General features: G+C 47.1%; 1 protein-coding gene across 1 annotated transcript in view; it reads left to right on the top strand.

Moving 5' to 3' along the window:
* Nucleotides 1-4,782: 4,782 nt before the first annotated feature.
* Nucleotides 4,783-23,729, top strand: part of b4galnt3b (beta-1,4-N-acetyl-galactosaminyl transferase 3b) — an 85,798-nt gene continuing 66,851 nt past the window's right edge. The window contains exon 1 of the mRNA XM_042335226.1: nucleotides 4,783-4,955. Within this exon, the coding sequence (XP_042191160.1) occupies nucleotides 4,808-4,955 (148 nt within the window). The 5' untranslated portion in view covers nucleotides 4,783-4,807. The remainder of the gene's footprint in view (nucleotides 4,956-23,729) is intronic.

Genomic DNA, 23,729 nt, shown 5'->3' with positions numbered 1-23,729 from the left:
CCTAGAAGATGTCACTGCAGTGACTGAAAACGGTCGAGCTTTGGGAAGTAACTAGCAGGCGTTCATTCCCATTGGGTTGTTGAAAGGTGTACTTTCAGCTGTAACAGCTGTTCTGGTCATTAATTTGTTCTCGTTCTAATCTGGAGAATTGTGTATGAAAAATGTACATATAAATAGTGGCATATAGAAAGGCATCCATAAACTTCAGATCTTAATCTGCAGAAAAAGAATCTAACTTTGTTTTGCCTAACACTAAAAACACTGGGGAGAAAAATGAGAGAAGCCATACTGAACTTGTTTCGAATACTAGTTTAGTCCCACCTGGTGTTCTGCATTCAGTTCCTGTCACAGTGTTACAGTCAGGAATAGGGAGTGTTTGGAATTTAAGAGGGTTCAGAGAAGGGCAATCAGATTTAAAAGATGGAATTAGTGATTTATGAGGCTGTGGAAGTTTGGAATATTCAACTGGAGAAGGCTCAGGGGAGATCTTACTAAAAGCGCTTAAACATTCTGAAAGATATTAGGTAAACAGAATCATAATGATTACTTCAACATGGTTACAAATTCTACACAAGGGGTTATACACTCAAGTTTAGGGAAGGTGAGCAATAACAACTTGTATTTATACAGCGCCCCTCATGAGGATAGCAACCCAGAGCACTTGACAGTGGCTGTGCACACTGCCAAGCTGGAAGGAGGGGGGAGGTGACGGTCGAAGAGATAGATCTTCAGGCATGGCCTGAAGATGAGGAACGAAGGGAGCAAGGCAGAGGGATAGAGGAAGAGAGTTCTAAAGTTTCGGGGCATCGTGGCTGAAAGCGCAGCCACCGATGGTGGAATGGAGGGCACAATCGACATGCAGAAATCTGGAGCCAGTCGAGTGGAAGCCGCGTTTTATGGGTTGGGGGGTAAGCAGGTCGGAGCTGTAGGGAGGTGCCAGAGCAAACTCAACAGAATTGTGAAAATGTGGTGGTCATTTCCCAGAGGGCAATTGGAGGCAGATTGTGTCAGTAAATTGATAAGGGGAGTGATAATAATTCTTACGTTTGAGATAGTGTCTTTCAGACCCCCTTTATTATTTGCCTTATAACTCAGCAATTGTGGGAGACCTGCTTACAATACATGGTCCTGGACACAGTTAGGGATTGCTCTGAACTTTTACTGTTGCAAATGGATCTGTGCTTCATCACCGGAAAAAAATAATTAACTAAATGAGCTGGAGGATTGTGTGGTCACTATCAACTCTGCTGAAATTTGCTAATCGGTGTCAGCCTGGCTCAGTTGGTGGCACTCTCACATCTCAGAAGATTGTGGGTTGAAGCCCCACATTGGACTCTGAACTCACATTACAGTTCCTTGCGGAAGCCCTGCAGAGATCCCACGCACTGTTTGAAAAGAGAAGAGAGTTTCTTCCAGCATCCTGGTCAACCAACAATCTCCCAGATAAAATGGATCATTCACCTTCACATCTGTTTGTGGGACATTGCTGCGTGCAAACTGATATCCGCATTTACCCACAAAATACAGTCACTGTACTTTACAGTAAATCCTAGGAAGCGCTTTGAGGCTTCCTCCTGACTTGAAAGGTACCAGATCAAATGCATACACATTCAAGGGAAGAGTGATATCTCTAAAATGTGAACTTGAAATCAATAACTGGGTTGAGGCCAGTTAACTTCACCCAGCAGTCTTCAGTTATTTGTGGTGGAAAAAAGATCTACACCTGTTGTTCATCTGTATAGATGAAGGGATTTGAAGAGCAGTTGGTGAAATGTGATCCACTCACAACAAGAAGTTTTTGGAGCTATACGTACAGGATGAAGCACGATGATTAATGTCTTGACAAACGTTTAGAGGAGTACCAGTATATGCACTAGTTTGTGGAACACATTTCTCATAATAATGATAAATCTTGCATTTGGTATGTAGCCTTATCATATCATGGAAAAGTCTCAAAGTACCTTGCAGGATTTACTGCAAAGTACTGCAAGCACTTTGGGGTATGATATTGAAGTGTAGTCCTGTGTGTTTGTAAGGCAAACATTGGGAGCAGAGGGAAGGATGACTCAAGTTTAAAAGTGCAAAGTGTATGCACGATTTCAAGATCCTCACCCTCGTATTCAAGATCCTGCACTCCTCTGCATCCCCCACCTCTCTGACCTCCTCTCTCAGCACAGTACCCGTTGCCTTCGTTCCTCTGGGTCTGGCCTCCACCTTGTCCCCCCGAGTCCTCCGCTCCACCCTTGGCGGCCGTGCCTGCAGCCACTATGCCCTGAGGCTCTGGAACTGCCTTCCTCAATCCCTTCGCCTCGCTCCCTCCCTTCCCATTTTCAGGTCTCTGTTGAAGACCTTTCTTTTCGACTGCGCCTTCGGTCACCTTCCTCCCCCTCCCCCGGGCTCGGTCCCGGGATCCGTTACTGTAAAGCTCTCTGAGACGCCGTCCGGCGTGGAGGGCGCTGTATAAGTCCAAGTTATTGTTAAGTTTTAAATAACGCTACGCTTTACTCTATATTGCAAAAAAAAAGGCTGAATAATAAATACTATACACCGCAAAGTATTGATCAGATCTGACTGTAGCCAGGAAATTGTGCTGGACTGTAAATAACTGATATCCTGTGAGTCGAGCACATCTTTCGGGAATAAAGGTCACACGAATAACGTGAATTCCGTGACTTTCCATTTGAGTTTGCTTTTCAGTTTAGGAAAAAACTTCTCTCTTGGCACAGATTTTGAGGTGGATTTTTGCCAGACTGAAATGAAACGATCAATTATTTAATGCCTGTCGCTTTTTTTTAATCAGACCCAGTTAAACTGAACGCCTTCATTGGAAGGATTTACAGCAGGTGGTCGAAAAGCCATTCAAACGCCAATCCGAATTGAGTTGCTCTGTGTGTGTGTGTGTGTGTGTGTGTGTGTGTGTGTTCTGCAGTCCAGGTGGGGCCCACCACCCCTCAAATCCACTCAGAACCGCACTGCACGTCAGTTGAGACGCGAAGGACAACATCAGATGAATCGCCGTAATCCTTTCAAGTCAAACCAACTGCAATCTGAGGGCTCCCCTTTAGATTCTCGGTCGTTCAAATGGTGACTTGAGTTGTTTTGTCCCCGGGAAGGGGGGGAAAGAGAGAGAGAGAGAGGGAGGAGAGAGAGAGAGAGAGAGAGAGAGAGACGGCGGGTGCATTGCCTTTTTAAGGGGACGCCGATCCAAGTACTGAGACGGTAGCGGTGATTTTCTCCACCTCCTGACGACAAGAGGTGAGAGAGAGAGAGAGAGAGGAGGGAGAGGAGAGGAGAGGAGGGATGTCCCGGTACAGGGAAGTGCTGTTCGCCTTTGTTTCAGCGACTCCTCGGGATTGTTTTGATGTAATATATGGATCGGATTCGTAGAAGAAAAAGCCGAAGCCTCAAACTGCTGGGAATGGAGATCTGAGCGCACAGAGGAGCCGCTGCCTCTACCCCCCAAAGCTCCCAGAGCCAGAGAGGAGGCACCGAGCGAGGCCAGGCAGCAGCCAGCAGGCAGGCAGGCAACCAGGCAGGCAACCAGCAGCCAGCAGCCAGGCAACCAGCAGCCCAGCAGCCCAGCAGCCAGGCAACCAGCAGCCCAGCAGCCAGGCAACCAGCAGCCAGCCAGGCAACCAGCAGCCAGGCAGGCAACCAGCAGCCAGGCAGGCAACCAGCAGCCAGGCAACCAGCAGCCCAGCAGCCAGGCAACCAGCAGCCCAGCAGCAACCAGCCAGGCAACCAGCAGCCCAGCAGCAACCAGCCAGGCAACCAGCAGCCCAGCAGCAACCAGCCAGGCAACCAGCAGCCCAGCAGCAGCCAGCCAGGCAACCAGCAGCCCAGCAGCAACCAGCCAGGCAACCAGCAGCCCAGCAGCCAGGCAACCAGCAGCCCAGGGCGGGAGGGAGTGGAACTGACTTTTGTGACAATGAGTTGAAGCCTCACTGAGCGCCTCAGAAGAGCCAACAGCTCCCGAGCAGAGAGACCGAGACACCCCCACAACCCCCCCACACACCTCACACCTCCACACACACACACCCCCACACACACACACACACCCACACACACCCCCATACACCCCCCCACACACACACCTCACACCCCCCCACACACACACACCCCTCCACACACACCTCACACCCCCCCCACACACACACACCCCCCTCCACACACACACCTCACACCCCCCCCCCACACACACACACCCCTCCATACACACACACACCCCTCCACACACACACACACCCCTCCACACACACACCCCCTCACACCCCCCCCACACACACACACACCCCACACACACCTCACACCCCCCCCCACACACACACACCCCTCCACACACACACCCACACCCCCCCACACCCCCCCCCCACACACACACACCTCACACCCCCCACACACACCCACACACACCTCACACCCCCCCCACACACACACCACCCTCCACACACACACCCCCTCCACACACACACCCCCCCCACACACACACACCCCCCACACACACCCCCCCCCACACACACACACCCCCCCACACACACACCCCCCCCCCTCCACACACACACCCCCCCCACACACACACACCCCCCACACACACACCCCCCCCCCCCACACACACCCCCCACACACACACACCCCCCACACACACCCCCCCCCCCCCCACACACACACACACACCCCCACCCCCCCACACACCACCCACCCCCACAACCGCCCCACACACACCCCCCCCCCACACCCCCCCCCCCACACACACCCCACCCCCCACACACCCACCCCCCCACACAGACACTGTTTCGTGTCCGAAACGATGCCCCTCTTTCCCGTCAAGAAGATTCGGAAGCATTTCAAAGTGCTGGTTTTCCTGGTGGTGCTCGGGCTCGGGGTGTGGGCAGTGTACCTGGAGTTCGTCGCCTCCAGCGAGTGGAGGGGGAGTGGAGCCCTCCAGCCCTCCAGCGGTAAGGAATGAGCGGAGGGTGACAGCGGACCTCCTGAGGGAGGGTCACCGCGTGTGTGAGAGAGAGAGAGAGAGAGAGTCTTAACAAAGATCTGACTGTTTGATAGGGGACCGGTGGATGGGTGTGTGTGTGTGGGGGTGTGTGTGTGTGGGGGGGGGGGGGGGGGGGGTGTGTGTGTGTGTGGGGGGGGTGTGTGTGTGGGGGGTGTGTGTGTGGGGGGGGGGGGGGGGGTGGGTGTGTGTGTGGGGTGTGTGTGGTGTGTGGGGGGGTGGGTGGGGTGTGGGGGTGTGTGTGGGGGGGGTGTGTGTGTGGGGGGGGGTGTGTGTGTGGGGGAGGGGTGTGTGTGTGTGGGGAGGGGTGTGTGTGTGTGGGGGAGGGGTGTGTGTGTGTGGGGGAGGGGTGGGTGTGTGTGTGGGGGGAGTTCTGACCACAATAATCAAACTAATCTTTCCTTTGATATTATAGCACCTTATCATGTCGTTGAGCTATGTGATAAGACTGACAAATGCAAGTTGTCGGTTGGTGTCGAGACGTATCTCTCTGTTAAAAAGTGCTTTGCGGAATATATTTTCGAGCGGATCGACCGTGTGTTTTGTGGACCGATTGCATTGCTTGAGTCGCTGTTCCACGCTTTTATTATTTTGTTGTTGTTGTTGTTGTTGATGCAGATCGTGCCCTGCATTTCCCCCCTGCTCGGGTCATGACCCAACTGTGCAGCGCCTTGGGACGTCCTCCTGACGTGAAAGGCGCTTTATAAATGGAATCTTGTTGTTGTTGTTGTTGTTGCTGTCAAAACCCTTGTGTGGCACAGAGCCAGGCCCATGGCATCCACAAGCCCACTGCTTACTATGTGGTGTGTGTGTGGGGGGGGGGGATGGGGGGGATGGTGTCAGTTTCACAGTCTTTATACAGTTTCAGTCAAGTTAGGAGCCGAGCGAAAGAGTATTCAGATAACACAAGGAAGGAGGAGGAGGGGGGGATTTGCATGAAACAGAAACAAAGAGGTTCTATTTGTGTGGTGTGTGTGTTTGATGATTCACTCTGTAACCTGGTAAATTAAAATGGGAGGCAAAGACTCCCCTGATCCATCATTGAACTGCCACGGGTTGACTTAAGATTTAGCTGAAAGTCCCCGAGCAATTTGAGGGCAGGGCATCTGTTCAGGGAACAGGTTCCTGACACACAAAAGACTGAGGCAGTAAACGTGTCGAAAGCTGAACGTGGTCGTAATGCAGAACCGCACGTTCGGGTGAATTCCAAGGCTCATACATGTTGTATTGGACCAGGCACACCAAACGCGTCTTGGAAGCATTGGATCAAGTGTCGTAACGTGGTGAGAACAGAATCCAGCAGCGAGTGGATCGGAATCCGCAGACCCCCCCCCCACCACCCCCCAGTCTGTCACATAGATTATTAATTATGGATTAATGCCCCATTGATAGCTACAAAGTCTGTCTGCAAAACCTTTCCTAGTTTTACCATAGCTGAATTTGGAGCAAGTGCGTAGAACAGATGTGGGGCCTGGGCTGTGCAGATGTTGTTCCCTGGGCAGATGTGGTGCACAGCCTGGGCACAATATCCGAGGCACAACCTCTTGCGGGGTTGGGGGGAGGGAGAAGATAAGTGGGGCCTCCTTGAAGCTGAGCTGGCTCCAGCGTGACTTTCCTAACATGGGATTGTCAGGATCAAGTAATACTGTGCTGGTCTCAGTCTGGTTCCTGAGGCAGGCGGGTTCGCAATACTCCAAGCTAATGACAGCACTGCCCAGTCTGGCTCATTGGCACGCGAGCCGAAAGGGGAGCAGAGATTCTTTCTACTTAGCTTCTGATAACCCTACAAGCCAAAGTCCAAACAGATAGGAGATGTCTTTATTATTATAATAATAATCCTTGCCTTTGATCTAGTGCCTTATCATGTATCAGAAGCCTTCGCGACATCTCAAAGTGCTTTACGGAATATACTACACAATGAATTGACCGTATATTTTGTGGGCGAAACGCGGCAGCCAGTTGATAAGGCGCTGTATCAAATGCAAGGATTATTATTATAAACAAGGTTGCCTCACTCAAGGGAGGGATTGCGTAATCCATTGCAGATACAGCAGTACTTTGTTATGTGAGTGTTGTACATATGTGGAAGTCTAATCTGGATCCACTAAAACATTTTGATAAGATGCCTGGCTATTTGTAACAAATATAAAGTGGCTCAGAAGATACGAATGGAAGAATGTAAATGTCTGCCCTTGATACAAGCTCAATGCAAAATCTGAAATTTTCCACACACGCCCCCCCCCAAGCATATTTTGCTGCCTTCTCTCCTTTCCCCTTTATCCTGGGGATACCTGATGACTACTCATCTGGTTTCTAGCCCGTATGACGATTCTTTATGTGAATAGTGCAGTGGTTAGCTCGCCCACCTTGCAAGCGAGAGGACCTGGGTGCGATTCCCAGGCAGAGTAGACTTGTAGAGTCTCATAGAGTAGTGGGGCGAAACCTTTGGCTAGATTGATTGGCTCTAATGGTTAGAACACTCACATCCCAGGTGAGAGCACCTGGGTTTGATTCCCGGACAGGGCCAAACCGTAGGCAAGTTTCCTTTTGAATTTCTGTCCTTTGGATGATACATTATTCCTTCGGCCTGTTCAGCCACTCACTTTACAGTAGTTGTTGACACTCCTAAGACGTCTTCCCAATCTGAAAAGCACTATATAATATATGGAGTTTATCTCTCAGCCTGGCTCTTTATTTCCATATACAAATTCTTCATATTTGACATTTGCAAAAGTGCAATTAATTTCTGGAAATGATTGCAATGATTGAACTATTTTCTCCCCTTCAGATGCTGTGCATAAAGTAAAATTGCTTTGTTAAACAGTTTTGTGAACTGGAAAGGATGAGCCCGATCTAGAATGAGAATGGGATTCACTGAACTTTTGTAGAAGTATAAGTTTGTTTTATTCCAATGGGTTACTTTTATGCAGGGCCATGTATTTGCACATTTTCCAGCAATCAAGAGGATTTTGATGCAAACTCAATGGGGAATATTTGACCGTCTAATTACCATATGTAAAATGTTCTTGTTGTTGGAGCAATGTACGCTAAACTCATTTGGAAACTGCTACATATTTACATATGTTCCTAGGTTAATTTTTTTTCACACACACTTGAGCATGTTTAGTTTTGAGGCTCAGGTAAAATGAATGCTTTGTGGTGCTCTCTATTGCTGATTAGTTTGCTGACACTCCCTGTCTAAACAGCAACAACACCAACTTGCATGTATATAGCACCCTCCATGCCAAGCAGCAGCACAGAGCACTTAACAATGGTGGAGCCTGATGCTCAGCCAGAGGAGGGGGAAGGTGACCACAGGCACGGTCGAAGAGGAAGGTCTTCAAGCGCAATCTGAGAATGGGGAAAGAGGGGGCAAGGTGAACGAATTGACGGAGGGAGTTCCATAGCTTTGGGGCGTAGTGGCTGAAGGCATGGCTGCCTATGATGGAGCTGAGGATTTGAGTGACAAGTAGGAGGTTGGAGCCAGTAGAGCGGAGGCAGCGGGTAATGCTATGAGGATAGAGGAGGTTGGAGAGAAAGGGGGAGTCCCAAGGCATGGAGGGATTAAACTAGAGTGAGGATCTTGACGTTGATCCGCTCTGTGACAGAGTTTGGCGTGGAATGGGATAATTGGGGTGAGGAGCTCAGTGCGGGTGAGAATGCTGGCGGCGGAAATTTGGATGAGTAGAATTTTGCGAATAGTGGAAGATGAGGGCATTTGACTCACACCTGAAGGGTATGAGGGACCAGGTGACTGCCTGTGGGACACCACACCTACCTATATGAAGCAAAATAGGCAAAACCAGAGCTTCTTTCCCATATGTAACCAAGTCACTGAGCACTGTTGATCGTGCATTATAACCACTGAATTAATGATAGCTTTCGAAATGCAGTTTTGTGAAATTGACTACACCACCACCACAAAATTACATTTGTATAAGATTAATAATGCTTGTAATTGATATTGTACCTTTTCATATCATTTCATATCTACTTTTCATGCTTCACAGGATTTTTTTACTGTAAAGTGTAGTCAATTATTTCCTTTGAATTTCTTTTTGAAATAAGCGTAGGACAGTTCTTTGTAATCAAGCCCACACCACAAAACCAGTATGCTTTGTTGATTTAATTATGGGAGTCTGTAAAAATTGACTTGGGGGCCATGGAAAAAGCTGCACTGTTCCTGCTGTCTTAGGTCTCTGTTCTGGTTATTCAGAAGAAGCAAAGGGCGGCGTGTTCTACCCGATCTTGATCATTGATATCTTGGATCAAAGATCTTTTCTCTGAGCCCAACAAGCCAATATGATTTGGCAGAAGGACACTTGTGTTTTGTAAGAATAAAACTTGGGGTGTGTTGGAATGTCAAGTATCCACTGGTAGGAGTAACAAAGTAGGGCCCAGTGGGGACACGTGATCTTGTGCTCTCTTTGTTGGGACAATATTTAAGTGCGAAGGCTTTTTATTGCATACCAGACAGTACAGAGCCACCCGGGCATCTCTTGTTGGAGATGCCAGGCGCCATCATACACGAAAGTTGAGAGATGAGATGTTTGGTAATGAAAGGGTTTTGTAATAATAATAATCATTGCATTTGATGTAGCATTTTTCATGCCAAGAGGACATCTCAAAGCGTTTCACAATATTTATTATGAAGTGGAGTGATTGAATTTTGTATGTACGTTTTAGAGCGATATTCAATTAAAAGGAGAGGCTCAGAAGAATTACATTTAATAAGAGCACCTTTCATATCAGCAGGACGTCTCAAAGTGCTTCAGAGGATATAATAAATAATAATCATCCTTGCATTTGATATAGCGCCTTATCACAACATTGAAGCATCTCAAAGCGTTTTATTTTTGGTCAGCCGAGTGTCTGACACATGCGGCCACCCATCAACATGCTTAAGAGTATCCAAACCCAGCTGAGATTCCCATGCATCCCAACTACACATGGAAATCCCAGAAATATATTGTTGGATGGAATGCTCATTCTCTCTGGAAGGACGCATCCTGCTTACCTACTCTGGAAAGTATTAGGTGCAGGCTGGCAGGAGCCAAGGCTTGGCAACCCCAGAGTATGTGTTGGGGTTCTGCTGGAATCTAACCAGCTAAGACCGCATAGCTTGCCATTTATATTGCTATCTGAAAAGCTTTCGCACTGCTTGTGCGAATTCAGAACTCTGCAGCTCGTGTACTGTCCCGCACCAGGCTTCGGGACCACATCACTCCCACCTGCGCTCGCCTCCACTGGCTCCCCATCCCCCAGAGGATCGATTTCAAGATCCTCACCTACAAGGCCATTCACGGCCTTGCTCCCTCCTACCTCTCCGACCTACTATCCCCCTACGTACCTGCCCGTACCCTCCGTTCCTCTGGCTCCGGTCTGCTACACATCCCCCGCCCCAACCGCCCTACCATCGGTGGCCAGGCCTTCAGCCTCTCAGCCCCTAGGCTCTGGAACTCCAGCCCCCAGTGCCTTCGCCGCCTCCTCCCTTTCCTCCTTCAAGGCCGGTCTCAAGACCTTTCTGTTTGACTGTGCCTTCAGCTCCCCTCTTGACTCTCTACCCCCTCCTCGCTCCCTCCCTTCCCTCCCCTCACCCTGACCATTTCCCCCTTGCTCGGGTCCTGACCCAACTGTACAGCGCCTTGGGACGCCCTCCCGACATGAAAGGCGCTCTATAAATGTAATCTTGTTGTTGTTGCTTGTCCAGTTAGGACCACCCTGCCCATTAGGGCTTTGGGTTGCAGGGTTAACAGGAGCTGAGTGGGTTGATTCTCTTCCCCCAGTGACTGATCTGCCCTTCCAGGTCCTGCCGATGAGCCAGCCTGGCTTTGCTGCCATCAGCAGTGCCCTGGAAAACTGTAGATCAGCTCAGGAACCGGACAACCGAGACCACGCAGAAGGCTGGCTCGGTTCCGACATTCCGTTGAGTTCTGCCAATTCAGCTCCAAGGAGACCTCGCTTCCCTCCCTTTCATAGAAAGTGTTTCACAGGATATATTGTAAAATGAATTCACTGTATATTTTATGGGCAAAATTATTTTCAAATAGTGTCATGGGATCTTTAACCTTTACCTGAACAGACAGACGGGGGCTTGATTTAATGTTTCGTCCAAAGGACAGCACCTCTGAAAATGCAGCACACCTCCAGCATGGGATTGGAGTGACAGCCGAGATTCTGAGTTCCACACAAATATTTGCTGCCTTGGTTTGGAATAATTTGCCAGGGCTGAATGTTGGAGCACAGTTGTTTAAGGGGCATTGAGATCAGAATTGACGAGCATATACAGTGTAAGTTATTAAAGGATATGAAGAAAGAGCTAGGAATTGGATTGCGATGGATGCCTGCTTGAAGGAGACAATGCCAATGTGAAAACGTGGGCCACATGGCCTTCTACTATGTTGTAAATTTCTATGGTTCTGCACCAAATAGGAAAAAGATTTCACATGCTGGGCAAACTGCAATGCAACAGCAAACTGTAACAAATAGTTGAAGTAAGCAGTACAAGTCTGGTGAGACAATTGAAATGACTAAGCTTGGAAAAGTGAATTGGAAGTCTGTTACTGACATGATGAAGTCTAGATGTGCGCTGGACTGAAATAAGAATTTGTACTTAGGAAATAATAGTTTTCTAGATGAGAGCGATGAGCTTGGGAACTATTATTTCCTATTTACAAAGGCTGTTTCAATTTTCAAATGCACTCCTTATACTTTCCCTGAAGCAAGGTGGCACAGTAGCAGATCTGTTTGGAGTTAGCGAAGGATTTTGTGGCTTTGAGTAAATCCGCCCAATGTACTCACAAAGTAAACTTTCCGAGGAAGCCGCAATCTTGCCAATTTTCAAACCGCCTTCCATGTACCAGAGAGATGTGCCCCCATGTAAAAATAACACATGTTCACTGTTTGTTACGGCACTGGGATGTGCACTCTTCAGGTTTAGAGCTTGATGCATGACATCTAACAAATTTACTGAAAGATATCAGCCACAAACATACTTCAATTTTCTTAACCATTCATGTATTTTAACACTCTTAGATATATTGCATACAAATTTATTAATTGTGCATAAGGCATGTCCGAGACCTTTACAATCGTCCACAATCTCCAGCGTCTTGGGACATCCTCCCGACGTGAAAGGCGCTATACAAATGTAATCTTGTTGTTTTTGTGTGAGCTCAGTGTTAGCTCTGGATGCCATGCTGGTGTGGTTAAATGTTGTGAAGATCATTGGAATGGTGGGGACGGGGGAGGTAATGGGAATGTGTTCCGTGGGGTCGGCAGCTGGGGCAGAGGAAAACATAAATTTGTCTTTATCAGTTTGTTTCAGTCTTGGGAAGTGGAGAGGAATGGAGCCGGATACCTGCTCTGAATCTTGATCTGGTGCTTGAGAAAATATTGAAGGGCACAGTGTGAGCAGAAGGGAAGCACTGTTTCTGTCCATTATTATAATTTCTGTAATTTGCCTACACCGCACTCCTCTACCCACGGCCTTCGCTCAGCTGGCTCTCGTGTGCTGCACATTCCCTTCAGTCACTCTGCCCCCAATCTCTGGAGCTCTCTGCCTTAATCTCTCCCTCTTGCCCTTCTCTGCCCATCTTCAAATCACACCTGAAGACTTTCCTCTTCGACTGGGCCTTGGATCACTTCCCCCCTCCCCCAGTTTCCCCCTTCCGGCTTGGTGCCAAGCCACGCTGCTTGCTGTTCAGCACTCTGTGACGCTGCCGTTGTGAAAGGTGCTGCATAAAAGCAAGCTGTTGTTGTTCAGCTCTGCTGGAACAAGAGTACATGGGTGTAGTTCTGTGATGAGCCTCACAGTCCAGTAACTTGTTCTCTCCTCCTGCTGTGATTCACCAATGAAGAATAACCACTTGGGCAAGGCGCTGGGGGCTGCTGATCCTGAACAACCTGTTTATTGCCAAAAAGTGTAATATATGAGAGAGCGTGCTCAGTTCAATACCCAGCTGATCTAAGCTGATGCAGCACCAGTATGTTACCAGGTAGTCTTGGTCTGGGTTTAGGGAGGCCAAACAGGGCAGTGTCTGTGATTGCTCTCCAAATATGTGAATTTTAAGGTACCTTTGGCACTGACGTCTTGTGACGGGAATGGAAGTGCCTGCTGTATATGGGGCTCTCACTGCTGCCTGTGCCATGTGTTGCTAATATCTGCTGCTTTGTGCAGGGCTGACCAGCTAACCATGAAGCTGAGTTGCTTAGAAATCGGCAACCGGCCTGCATTTAATTACTTTCCATTTGCTAAGCTGGTTCTCTCCTGGCTGTGCTCTAAAAGGTGCTCGGCTGCTGGAAATAATAATAGTCCTTGCATTTGATATAGCACCTTATCGTGTCTTCAAGACATCTCAAAGCGTTTCACAGAATATACCGTAAAGTAAACTGACTTTATATTTTGTGAGTGAAACACGGCAGCCAATTGCGTACAGCAGTGTCCCAGAAACAGCCATGGATTGAGTGATCTTTTTTTTTAGAAAAGCAATCCGCCGATCAACTAACAACTGAGTTCCTACTTACTGCTAGGTAAACAGAGGCATCTGGAGTAAGGAAACTTGCCCAACATTTCACCCTGCTGGGATTCGAACTTCGGTCTTTCTCTTGCGAGGCGAGTGCTCTAACCACTGAGCTACAGGGCTCCACATGGATCAAATTCTTAAACGGGGCTGCAAGAGCCAGTTGCACATCCGTGTTAAATGTTCTGCTCGGCAAAGGGAATAGTTCTTAATCTTGTGCATGTGTCTGCACAGCATAGTGCACATTAGTCCACATAATCAAATGGTAGTGCTGCCGCCTAAGTGTTTTTAACTCGGAGAGAAGAGTGAAAGCTAATCTTAGAGGCCACCGTAACAGGCACCTGAGATTGATAATAGAGTGAAAAGGCTTTGGGGAAAAAACTGAATAGCTCTATAATTGGTTTCCTCTAACCTGGATGGATGATGTTGGTCATTCCTTGATATCTTAACGTAAGAAGCCTGTGATGTATGTGTGGCTCCCCGTACCTCAGTGGATCGAATTCAAGATCCTTGTCCTCGCTTAGAAATCCCTCCTCCTCGCCCCACCCAACCTCTGTGACCTCTACAACCCGATTGCCGTGGCTGTTTCTCTCTGTTCAGCAAACACCAGCGTGCCTCACAGCCCCTCTCGATCTGCAGTTGATCAGCTTCTTCAAGACCATGGGCTGGGACCAGGCTGGGAGTGTGACCCAACTGTACAACAGAGAGCTGGATCACACAATCAGAAATGAACAAGTGGTTGAATTCAGATTGCGAGCTCCAGGACAGCTCCAGGATTGGAGCCAAGCCAACAATGGCAGTCATTTGGGGTGCTGGACACGTTGTATTGTAACCAGAATCAGCAGCAGCAATTGCTCTGAACCCTGACTTTTGCAAATTTTTGTTTGTGCCAATTGGCTTTACAGCAACCCTTTGAAAAAGATAGAGATTTGTTTTTAATATTGCAGGGCATCTGGAGCTACTTTTAATAAGCAGCTATCCTGCGCATGTGAACAGCAGCTGTACCTTTGCAAAGGAAATCTGTGCTGCGTGGAACTATGTACTCGTATCTGCTCACACGAATGGGTCTATAAGGATAACCCGAATTTAGAATGCCTTTTTGTGTGTGTGTGTGTGTGTGTGTCCGTTTGTGCATGTGTGTGCCCACATACTCCTGCTTTCCTGAGATGCTGAGGCATACTGGTATATGGTTGCAATGGTATCTTGTCCCAGTTACTAACCTTGACGTGTGAGTCAACACTGTGTCATTAGACCATTCGGCTGGGCAGCAACACGTTCAACACTAATGCTGTCTTCAAGCCAACAACTTGCATTTACATAGCACCCTTCATGTGGGTCAGCATTTTGGAGCTGAAGGGAGGGGGAAAGGAGCTGAAATTGAGCAAGATTTCCACTTGCGAGCACAGAAGCTCTTGGTTGTGCGTTTGCTTGTTCAGGAGAGAAGTGAACTAAGCTGTGACTAACCCAGAGTTGTCTATCCTCATGCATGAAGAATAGTCACTCGTTGAGGTACCAGCAGGCACTTGAAGATCTGTGTTCTAACAGAGGGCAGCTCCTTCAGAAGTGATTTTGGACGGGGTGTGGTTGGGGAAGGAGAGAAAAGAGAGAAACTAGGATTAAACTGTGATGTATGATTTCTACTTCACCCTGAAATAATACACATTTGTCTTTCGGAACTGTATCCCCATCTTTTGACCGAGGTGAAAACTCAAAATAAAAAGCCAATGAGCTGTCAATGGGCCAAGTAGAGCTGTTTTGAGAAAGAATTTATAATGAACGCCCCATGCAGACCGCATATGGTGTCAGTTCTGCCCATGTCTTGTGCTGTTAACCACTCCTGTTTTTCAATGGCAAATAACGTTCCTCTCACACACATATGCACCGCACCATACATACATAAATACAAACACATGCACTCAAGTCAAATCATGCTTCTGCGTATTAAACATCTGCACACATTCCAGTCCCAGCACCTTTCTACCTCTCCAACCTATTCATACACCATTTCCCTACTCATTCCCTTTGCTTGGCCGGCTCGGGCCTTCTGCGTGTCTCTCGACCCCTCCGCTCCACCATCGTGTCCAATACTCCCGAACCTCTGGAACTCCCTGCCTCAATCCCTCTATCCCTTTATCCATCTGATGCAGTCCCGTAGTGTAGTGGTTAGCACACCCACCTCACAAGTGAGAGGACGTGGGATTGATTCCAATGGTGCGAAACCTTAGACAAGTCTCCTTACTTAGGTAAAGATGCCTCTGTTTACCTAGCAGTAAGTATGAACCCAGTTGTTCATCAGTTGGCAGTTTGCTTTATGGGGATAATAGTAATAAAAAAAATTGGGTCATTCAATCCATGATGGTGGATAGTACAAGGATTATTATTATTTTCAGATCGCACCTGAACCCTTTCCTCTTCGATCGCACCTATGTTCACCTCCTCTTTCCCCCTGACTCAGGGACAAACTCCGCCATTGTTCAGCGCTCTGAGATGCTACCCCGTGTGAAGGGTGCTATGTAAATCGAGTTGTTATTTTTGTTATAATAAAAGTATTGCAGGGTTTATTTGAAGTCGTTGAGCACTGCTGTTTGAAATGAAAGCTGAAGGTTCAGAGAAACGGACTAAATATGTGTATTGCATAACTGAGTAAATCATTCATTCCTCATCTTTCTGTGAAGTGGGAAGCACGTCTGCAGCTTCGTGCCGTACTATCAGGAAGGAGGGTGCACGTGGAACCACTTGGCTGCGATGCTTTGCTCCTGCTGGGCTATGAGGTCTGACGCTGCCAGCTGGACTGGCTTCTTGGAGCTTGTTCAGTCACTGAGAGGTTGGACTTCGGGTGGGCATTGTGGAGGGCAATAAGAAGGGAATTTGTCGGTGGGAATGGAGGAGGAACTGTATGGTGGGGTTCCTTGTTTGATTCCAACCAGCCCTTCTTCTTTGATTGCAGTTATAAATGCTGTTGACTTCACACATAATTGCTGCAGTTTGCACTGAGATGTTTACATGATGAGAGAACAGCTGCCCTGTGTGCACAGCGGGTGCTAATTTGTGGCATTTCTTAAATCGGTTAGGAATCCCATCACATTGATTCGGGGCTGTCTCTGCTCCAGAATTACTTACGTTTACTGGAAGGAGATCCTTGTTTGTGGGATTCTCGATTACATAATAATAATCCTTGCGTTTGATGTACCATTTTGTCACGTTGTTGAGACAATTCAAAACGCTTCACAGAATATGATTGGATTGACTGTATTTTGTGGGTGAGACACGGCAGACAATTGCGCACAACAGTGTCCCACAAATAGTCGTGGATTGATTGACCCGGGACGCGGGTGAGGTACCGCCTGGCTTTACACCGTGTGCACCATGAATGGGGAGGCCCTGAATAGCAATTGTGACCTGGGTTAGGATTTGATGGACCCCCTCCCCCCCCCCCTCCTCATGGCTGTTTCGCCCGCAAAGTACGCAGTCACTCCACTTTACACTATAGTCTATGAAGCGTCTCAACGATGTGATAAGGCGCTATATCAAATGCAAGGTTATTCTTATTATTATTTCCTGCGATATAATGAGGTTCTGCTATATTACTTTGCCCAAGTGGCTGCTCTTTTTCAGGGAGCCCAGGCTGTAATGTTATGGATATAAAGCTGTGTGGAAATCAGGGCAAAGTAACTTTGCTGAGAAGCCCTCCATTGCTGTTATTCTGAGAAATCTTCAGAGCGGTTTAAGTGAAGCTCAGGACATTGCTAACTGTGTCCTCGGGGGTAGGTCACAAACTAGAATTTGTGGGGGAGGGGTGAAGCATTATCCCTTGCTCTATTGGATGGTACAATACAATTTATATTTGTACAGCGCCTTTCACATCAGGAGGACACCTCAAAGCGCTCAACATTGCTGGCGAGGGGTGGGGAGCTTAAGAGGCGAAAGATGACGGAAAGTGCAGTCAAATAGATAAATCTTGAGGCAGAATTTGAACTTTGGAGGGAGTGGGAGTTGCAATGGAAGGAAGGGGAATGCAATGGATGAAATTTTTGACAAAATGCTTTGAAAGACAGTGAACCATTTCACCTGGAATCATTTAAAAGAGGCTCATCTTTGTTTCCTCCCCCACCCCTCCTCCACCAACTGTTGCTGAAAGAAAAAAAAGGCAGTCTGCTCTCGTTCACTGGCCCAAACAAATTGTACCTAAATAGCTGAAATAATATGCATTCTCGATTGTACTGCTGCCCATTAACAGTGTAGCTTCTCTATATGTCTGGCATACCACAGGTTTCGCTTAATCTTCACTGTTTCAATCTTTGTTTGCTTTAAGGTATGTATCTATGTGTGTCTTGCTCTGTCTGTTGGGGGGAGGGGTTTCTCTACTCTCCTACATGACAAAACAGCTGTGTAATACATTGGAATGTGGCAACAGAGAATAAGGTTTCCCATTCATTCCCCTCGACTAACCCAATTGAAATCCATACTGTGGCCTAAACAAACCACGAGCTGGAGGCTCTCCTACCCTCCCCTCCTGCAACCAGAGGCCTGCCAGTCCTGCCTGCTTTTGCTCATCTCATTTGCTCCGTGCTCTTGTGGGACACGGTTTTCAATTTGGAACTTTTTCCCTTTAAAGCATTCTGTTACGAATTCACCACACAAAATTCCGTACGTTTTGGTTTGCCCTGATATTGAAACTGTTTGGCTGGACTCATCCTGTGGTAGTAGTTTTAAGTTGCCATCCCAGCAAGCAAGCTTACACGAGGGGAGCAAGGATGCTGAGGGAATGCCTCCTTTAATACAACATGCTACATCATCCCTGGATTAATACCAGAATGCTTCAATGTGGTATATGTTGAAATGTGGCAGCAGAGAATAAAGTTTTAACAGGCAAACGGAGGGAGCAGAGGGAGAGGACAAAGCTGTCTGTTCCCTCCGCTCAGCGGGCTCCGGCGTGTTCCATGTCCCCCAACCTGCCCGCCCATTATTGGCGTTCAGCCTCTCTGCCCCCAACCCTTTGGAACTCCATTCCCCCTGTTTCTTCGCCTTGTTCCCTCCCTTACCTCCTTCAAGGCACATCTGATGACTTTCCTCTTCGACCATGTTTTCTCTCACCCTCCGACCTCGACTCTCCCTGCCCTCCCTTCTGATTCCAACCCCGGGTGCAAATCCTAGATTGTCCAGAGCCTTGGGACGTCCTCCCGACCTGAAAGGCATTATACAAATGCAATTTGTTGTTGTTGTTTTCCATTCATTCCGCTTGAAGGCATAAGCCTTCTTAACGTTTTTGTACTGAGCCGTTTTTCACCAAAAGATTGTCTCAAAGTGCGTCACAGAATCCGATCGGTTAGAAATGAAGTGAATGTGATTCTGGCAAATGCAGCAACTAATGTGTGGCGGGAACATCCTACAGAGAATGGGGGGGCGAACCAAGTAAATTTAGATGGAAGAGGGATATATGCCACAACTGGAAAGGAAAAGCACACTTTTCTTTAAAACTGTGGCAGGGGAGGTGGGAGAGCATTAGTATCCATCTGGATAGTAAGACAACGGGGACGTCAATTCAAAAATTGGAAGGATCTGGAAAATTATTATGAAAGTATTTAATATGAAAATGGGGGTAAATTTACATAAAGTGTCTCGTTAAAAATTGTATAATAGTCGTACGTGTAAGTGAGTGCCATTCATTTTCCTACAAAAAGCACTTGGATTTCTTTGTGCTCGTTGTATTTTACCAGTTGGCTATGTGATCTCAGTTTCTTGGCCCCAAATAATCCTAAATTCTATGCAAATGATCTAACTTGTATCGCTACACCTGCACTTACCGGCTGCATTGCTGAAGCACTACATGCATACTCAGTGCTGCAATGGAAACAAGCTTGGGATCATGTCACAAAAGACAAACTTACCTTTGCATAAGCCATATTAAGTCAGCCAATATGACTTATGCAAGCTTGTCTTTAACCTGTACTTCAGATAAGTCAATCACTGTATTCTTCTTCACCACTCTCCTCAACTGCGCATTCAGGGTTCAGTTCTTGCCTAGTTTCACTCTTACCTTTCCCTTCATCTCCACTTTGTATCTGCTAACTGCTTATCCTCCAGCCCTCACTCCATCATGTGCGGTGTTTTTCAGGACTCTGTCCTTGGTCCTTTCCTCTTTAATATTTACATCCTCCCGCTCAGGGATATCACAATTTGATAATTGGATATCACTCAATCCACGACTGTTTGTAGGAGACTGCTGTGTGCAATTGACTGCCGCATTTCACCCACAATATACACGGTCAATTCACTTGGCAGAATATCCTGTGAAGCGCTTTGAGACGTCTGGAAGATGTGACGAAGGGCTATATCAAATACAAGAATTATTATCATCATTCACAGGCACGGGGTTAATCCCATCCTCAAAAAACCTTCCCTGGACCCATCCCTGCTCTCCAACCTTCCTTTTCAATGTCCTGGCACGCATCACTGCTTCCCAGCTTCACTCTTGCATCTCCCGCCACTCCTTGTACGATTTTCCGTGCTGCCCACAACAGCTTTAGTCAAAGTAACAGCTTTAGTCAAAGTAAAAAGTTACATATTGTCCATCTGTGACCAGAGCTCCCTCAGTCTCATTGTTCTCCTTGACCTCTCCGCAGCCTTTGACACTGTTGACCACTATATTCTCGTCCAACGCCTCTACTCTTACCTCATCTTTCATCGTTCTGTCCTTGAGTGGTTCAGATGCTGTTTCTCACACTATCTCCACTTTGTCTCCACGAATGGAATCTCCTCCAGCCCCCGCACTTAGGGTTAGGGTCTCATGCAGCGTTGCTTGGGGCTCTGTCCTTGGTCCCCTCCTCTTCAACATGTTCATGCTCCCTCTTGGTGACATCATCCCCAAACATGGGATAGACTTCTACACGTATATGGATGACACCCAACTCTATCTCTCTGCCTCCACCCTTGACTCCAGGCCCACTGCAGGCCTGATGGACTGTCTTTAAGACATCAAGTTATGGCCTTGACTAATATGGCTTATGCGTTTACTTGTATATGAACTGGAAATAACAGTCTACGTGAAGGAGATGGGAAGAGAGGGGTACAGGAGAGGGGAATAGAAGGGTTGGAGAGCTTAAACACTGACACGGATTAGTCGGGCTGCCAGGCTTGTTTGCGTGCTGTTTCATATTCTGTGTCTCTGTAAAATAACTGTGATCAAAGGGGTCTGTGATTGTAGGAGATGTGCTTTGCCATTGCTGTCTGGCTGCAAACGTGTCCCTGGAGCGTGTGGAATGTCACGTCGCCCACTGACGTATCGAGAACTTTGCAACATTTGCAGTGGTTTTCCATTCGGATGTATTTTAAAAGCGACAATATACAAATCTATTATATGTGTTGATTTTGTGTGCGGTTCTCTTGCAGACAATTTCAACTGCTGAAGTTGGCACTTACTTTGTCTCGTGTGTGTCTGATCTTGTCTGAGCACAATGCTGGTTTATTCATGGACACTGTCTTCTTTGACTGGGATGCAGGTGCACAAACTCACCAGTGTTTTCGATACCCAGAACTGACAAAAGAAGCAGGAGCAGTGCACGCAAAATGCACTTTGTGAGAACGTGCAGGGATGAACTCCATACCTTGCCGTCCTTTCCAAATCCAAAGATACCTGACGCTCCAGGGCCATTGAATTAATTTCACTACTGAACAAGAATATGAGCACCAAATGGGTGTGAGATACAATTTACATTTATGTTTTGTCTTTCACGTCGGGCAGACGTCTCAAAGTGCTTGACGTTCCTGGCTCAGCATCCGAGCTGGGGGTTGGGAGCTGAAGATAGTAGGGAGGGAGGGGGTAGATGTCAAAAGCTGGGATCAAAGAGACACGTCTTGAGTTGGGCTTTGAACACACGCATGGAGAGAATAAGTCTGAGAGCGTGACACTGGTTGATGAACGTGATGCTGTGCAGCAGGCATTGGCAGGGGTTTTAACTGGTGGCATCGGAATAGAGCCATGTCACCTGATATCCTCACGGATATCTACACTGGAACAACAATGTGAGACCCGGAATTCCACATAGTCTTACCCGCAAGACTATCTTGTCCTAAAATTTGTGGAAAATTCTTAAACTCGGTCTTAATTTGAAATTTCGGACATTGGATGTTTGAGCAGGTGGGAGAATGGTGCAACTGCTACTTGGAGCCTGTCTCTTGCTGACAGACTGTTGGCTTTTGTATGATGGAGTGCTCACAAGCTAAGTACTGTACACTGTTGCTCTGGGTTGTCCGTGGATCGTGTGCATGTTACTGTCAATGTACTTTTTGTGTGTTCTGTGGTGTTTGTAGTGTGCTTTTCTGTCTGGCTTTTGTGTGCAATGAGTTGCCGTCTGGTTTCTTCAAAGACTGCTCCAGTTTAGTGCAATGTGCCCTCTATCCTGATGCGGGACCACAATTTCCTCTTTTGGTCTGAAATGAAGCCATTGGTGTCTGACACAAAAGCACACTATAAACACCAAGCGCATGCACACACACACACACACACACACATACAAACACACAATCGAGTATCCAGAGTGAGAAATCTGAACAATGACCACCACATACATAATAATAATAATCCTTGCATTTGATATAGTGCTTTTCATGTCTTCTAGATGTCTCAAAGTGCTTCACAGAATATACTGTAAAGTGAATTGCCTGCATAAAGTATGTGGGCGAAACGCAGCAGCCAATGCGCACAGCAGTGTACCACAAATACTCGTGGATTGAAATGACCAATTTATATTTTCTTTGAGGGATTATTATCAGACTTATGGAGTAAGGAAACTAGCCCAAGGTTTCGCCCTGCCAGGAATCGAACCCAGGTCTCTCGCTTGTGAGGCGAGTGCTCTAACTGAGAGCTACAGGACTCCATGCCGCTGTTTAATGTTTAGCTCTCAATGCAATGTTCAGGGGGTGACGAAGGCCAAATGTTTGTAAAAGTATCTCCAGAGAGAGATCTGCCAATCGACTAACAACCGGGTTCTTACTGCTAGGTAAACAGTGGTGTGTGGAGTAAGGAAATTGCCTAAGGTTTACAATAAAACTGATTCTCCTTGTTTCTTAGGTTGATTTGTCTTATTTTCTTCTCTTTCCTAAACCTCTCCCTCCCCTATCCCCACTCTTCCTCCCCGCCATGGGGAGTGATGCTTTAATCCTTCAAATAGTCAACTACAACAACAACAACAACAAGATTCCATTTATAAAGCGCCTTTCACGTCAGGAGGACGTCCCAAGGCGCTGCACAGTTGGGTCATGACTACAACTTGAACTACAAACAAAGTTATAGTTTCCGGTACCTTGAAATAGCAGGTTGACCTCAGTCAGTCCTATAACACGCCAACTCTATTTTTAAAAACCAAAATCCCAATAAAACGCCTTGCTGCTTCCCGAGACTCCTCAGCAATAGCAGGCTTTGTTAGAACCTGGTGCCCTTTTTATTTGTCTTCCAACGTTTACCCGAGAAATTCTAAAATAAACGCTGGTACCACTTGTACAAATAAGTGCAAAAATTCTTAACATTACTGTTGACCATCCCAGATGCATTCCTGCCAGGTTTGACACTGGAGCTTTGAGCAACTTGGATGGAAAGGCAGCTCTTCTGCAGTTTATGGGGAAAATCTCTCTTTTTAGAATAATCCTTGCATTTGATATAGCACCTTTTCATGTCGTCAAGACGTCTCAAAGAGCTTCATGGGATATATGGGGCAGCCAATTGCGCACAGCAATGTCCTTCAAACAGCCGTGGAGTGAGTATCCTATTTTATTTGGGGAATTGTTGGCCAGAACACCATGAGAGTCTCCCTTCTCTTTTCGAACAGTGCCATGGGATTTTTAACATCCACCTAAATCATAGAATTATATAGCACAGGAGGAGGCCATTTGGCTCATCGTGTCTGTGCCAGTTCTTTCAAAGAGCTATCCAAATTAATCCCACTGCCCAGCTCTCTCCTCATAGCCATGCAAATTTGCCCTCTCCAAATATCTATCTATCTATCTACTTCTCTCTTGAAAGTTGTAATTGAATCGACTTCCACCAGCCTTTCATGCAATGCATTTTAGATCCAAACAACTCACTGTGTGAAAAAATTTCACCTCCCCTCTANTTTTTTTTGGCAACTATTTTAATCTGTATTTCTGGTTAATGACCCACCCGCCAGTGGAAACAGTTTCTCCATGTTCACCCTATTCAACCTGCT

Source organism: Callorhinchus milii, unplaced genomic scaffold (assembly GCF_018977255.1).
Source record: "Callorhinchus milii isolate IMCB2004 unplaced genomic scaffold, IMCB_Cmil_1.0 Scaffold5, whole genome shotgun sequence".
NCBI classification, from domain to species: domain Eukaryota; kingdom Metazoa; phylum Chordata; class Chondrichthyes; order Chimaeriformes; family Callorhinchidae; genus Callorhinchus; species Callorhinchus milii.
The sequence above is the reverse complement of the archived record's forward strand: the minus strand, read 5'-3'. Positions and strand labels throughout refer to the sequence as shown.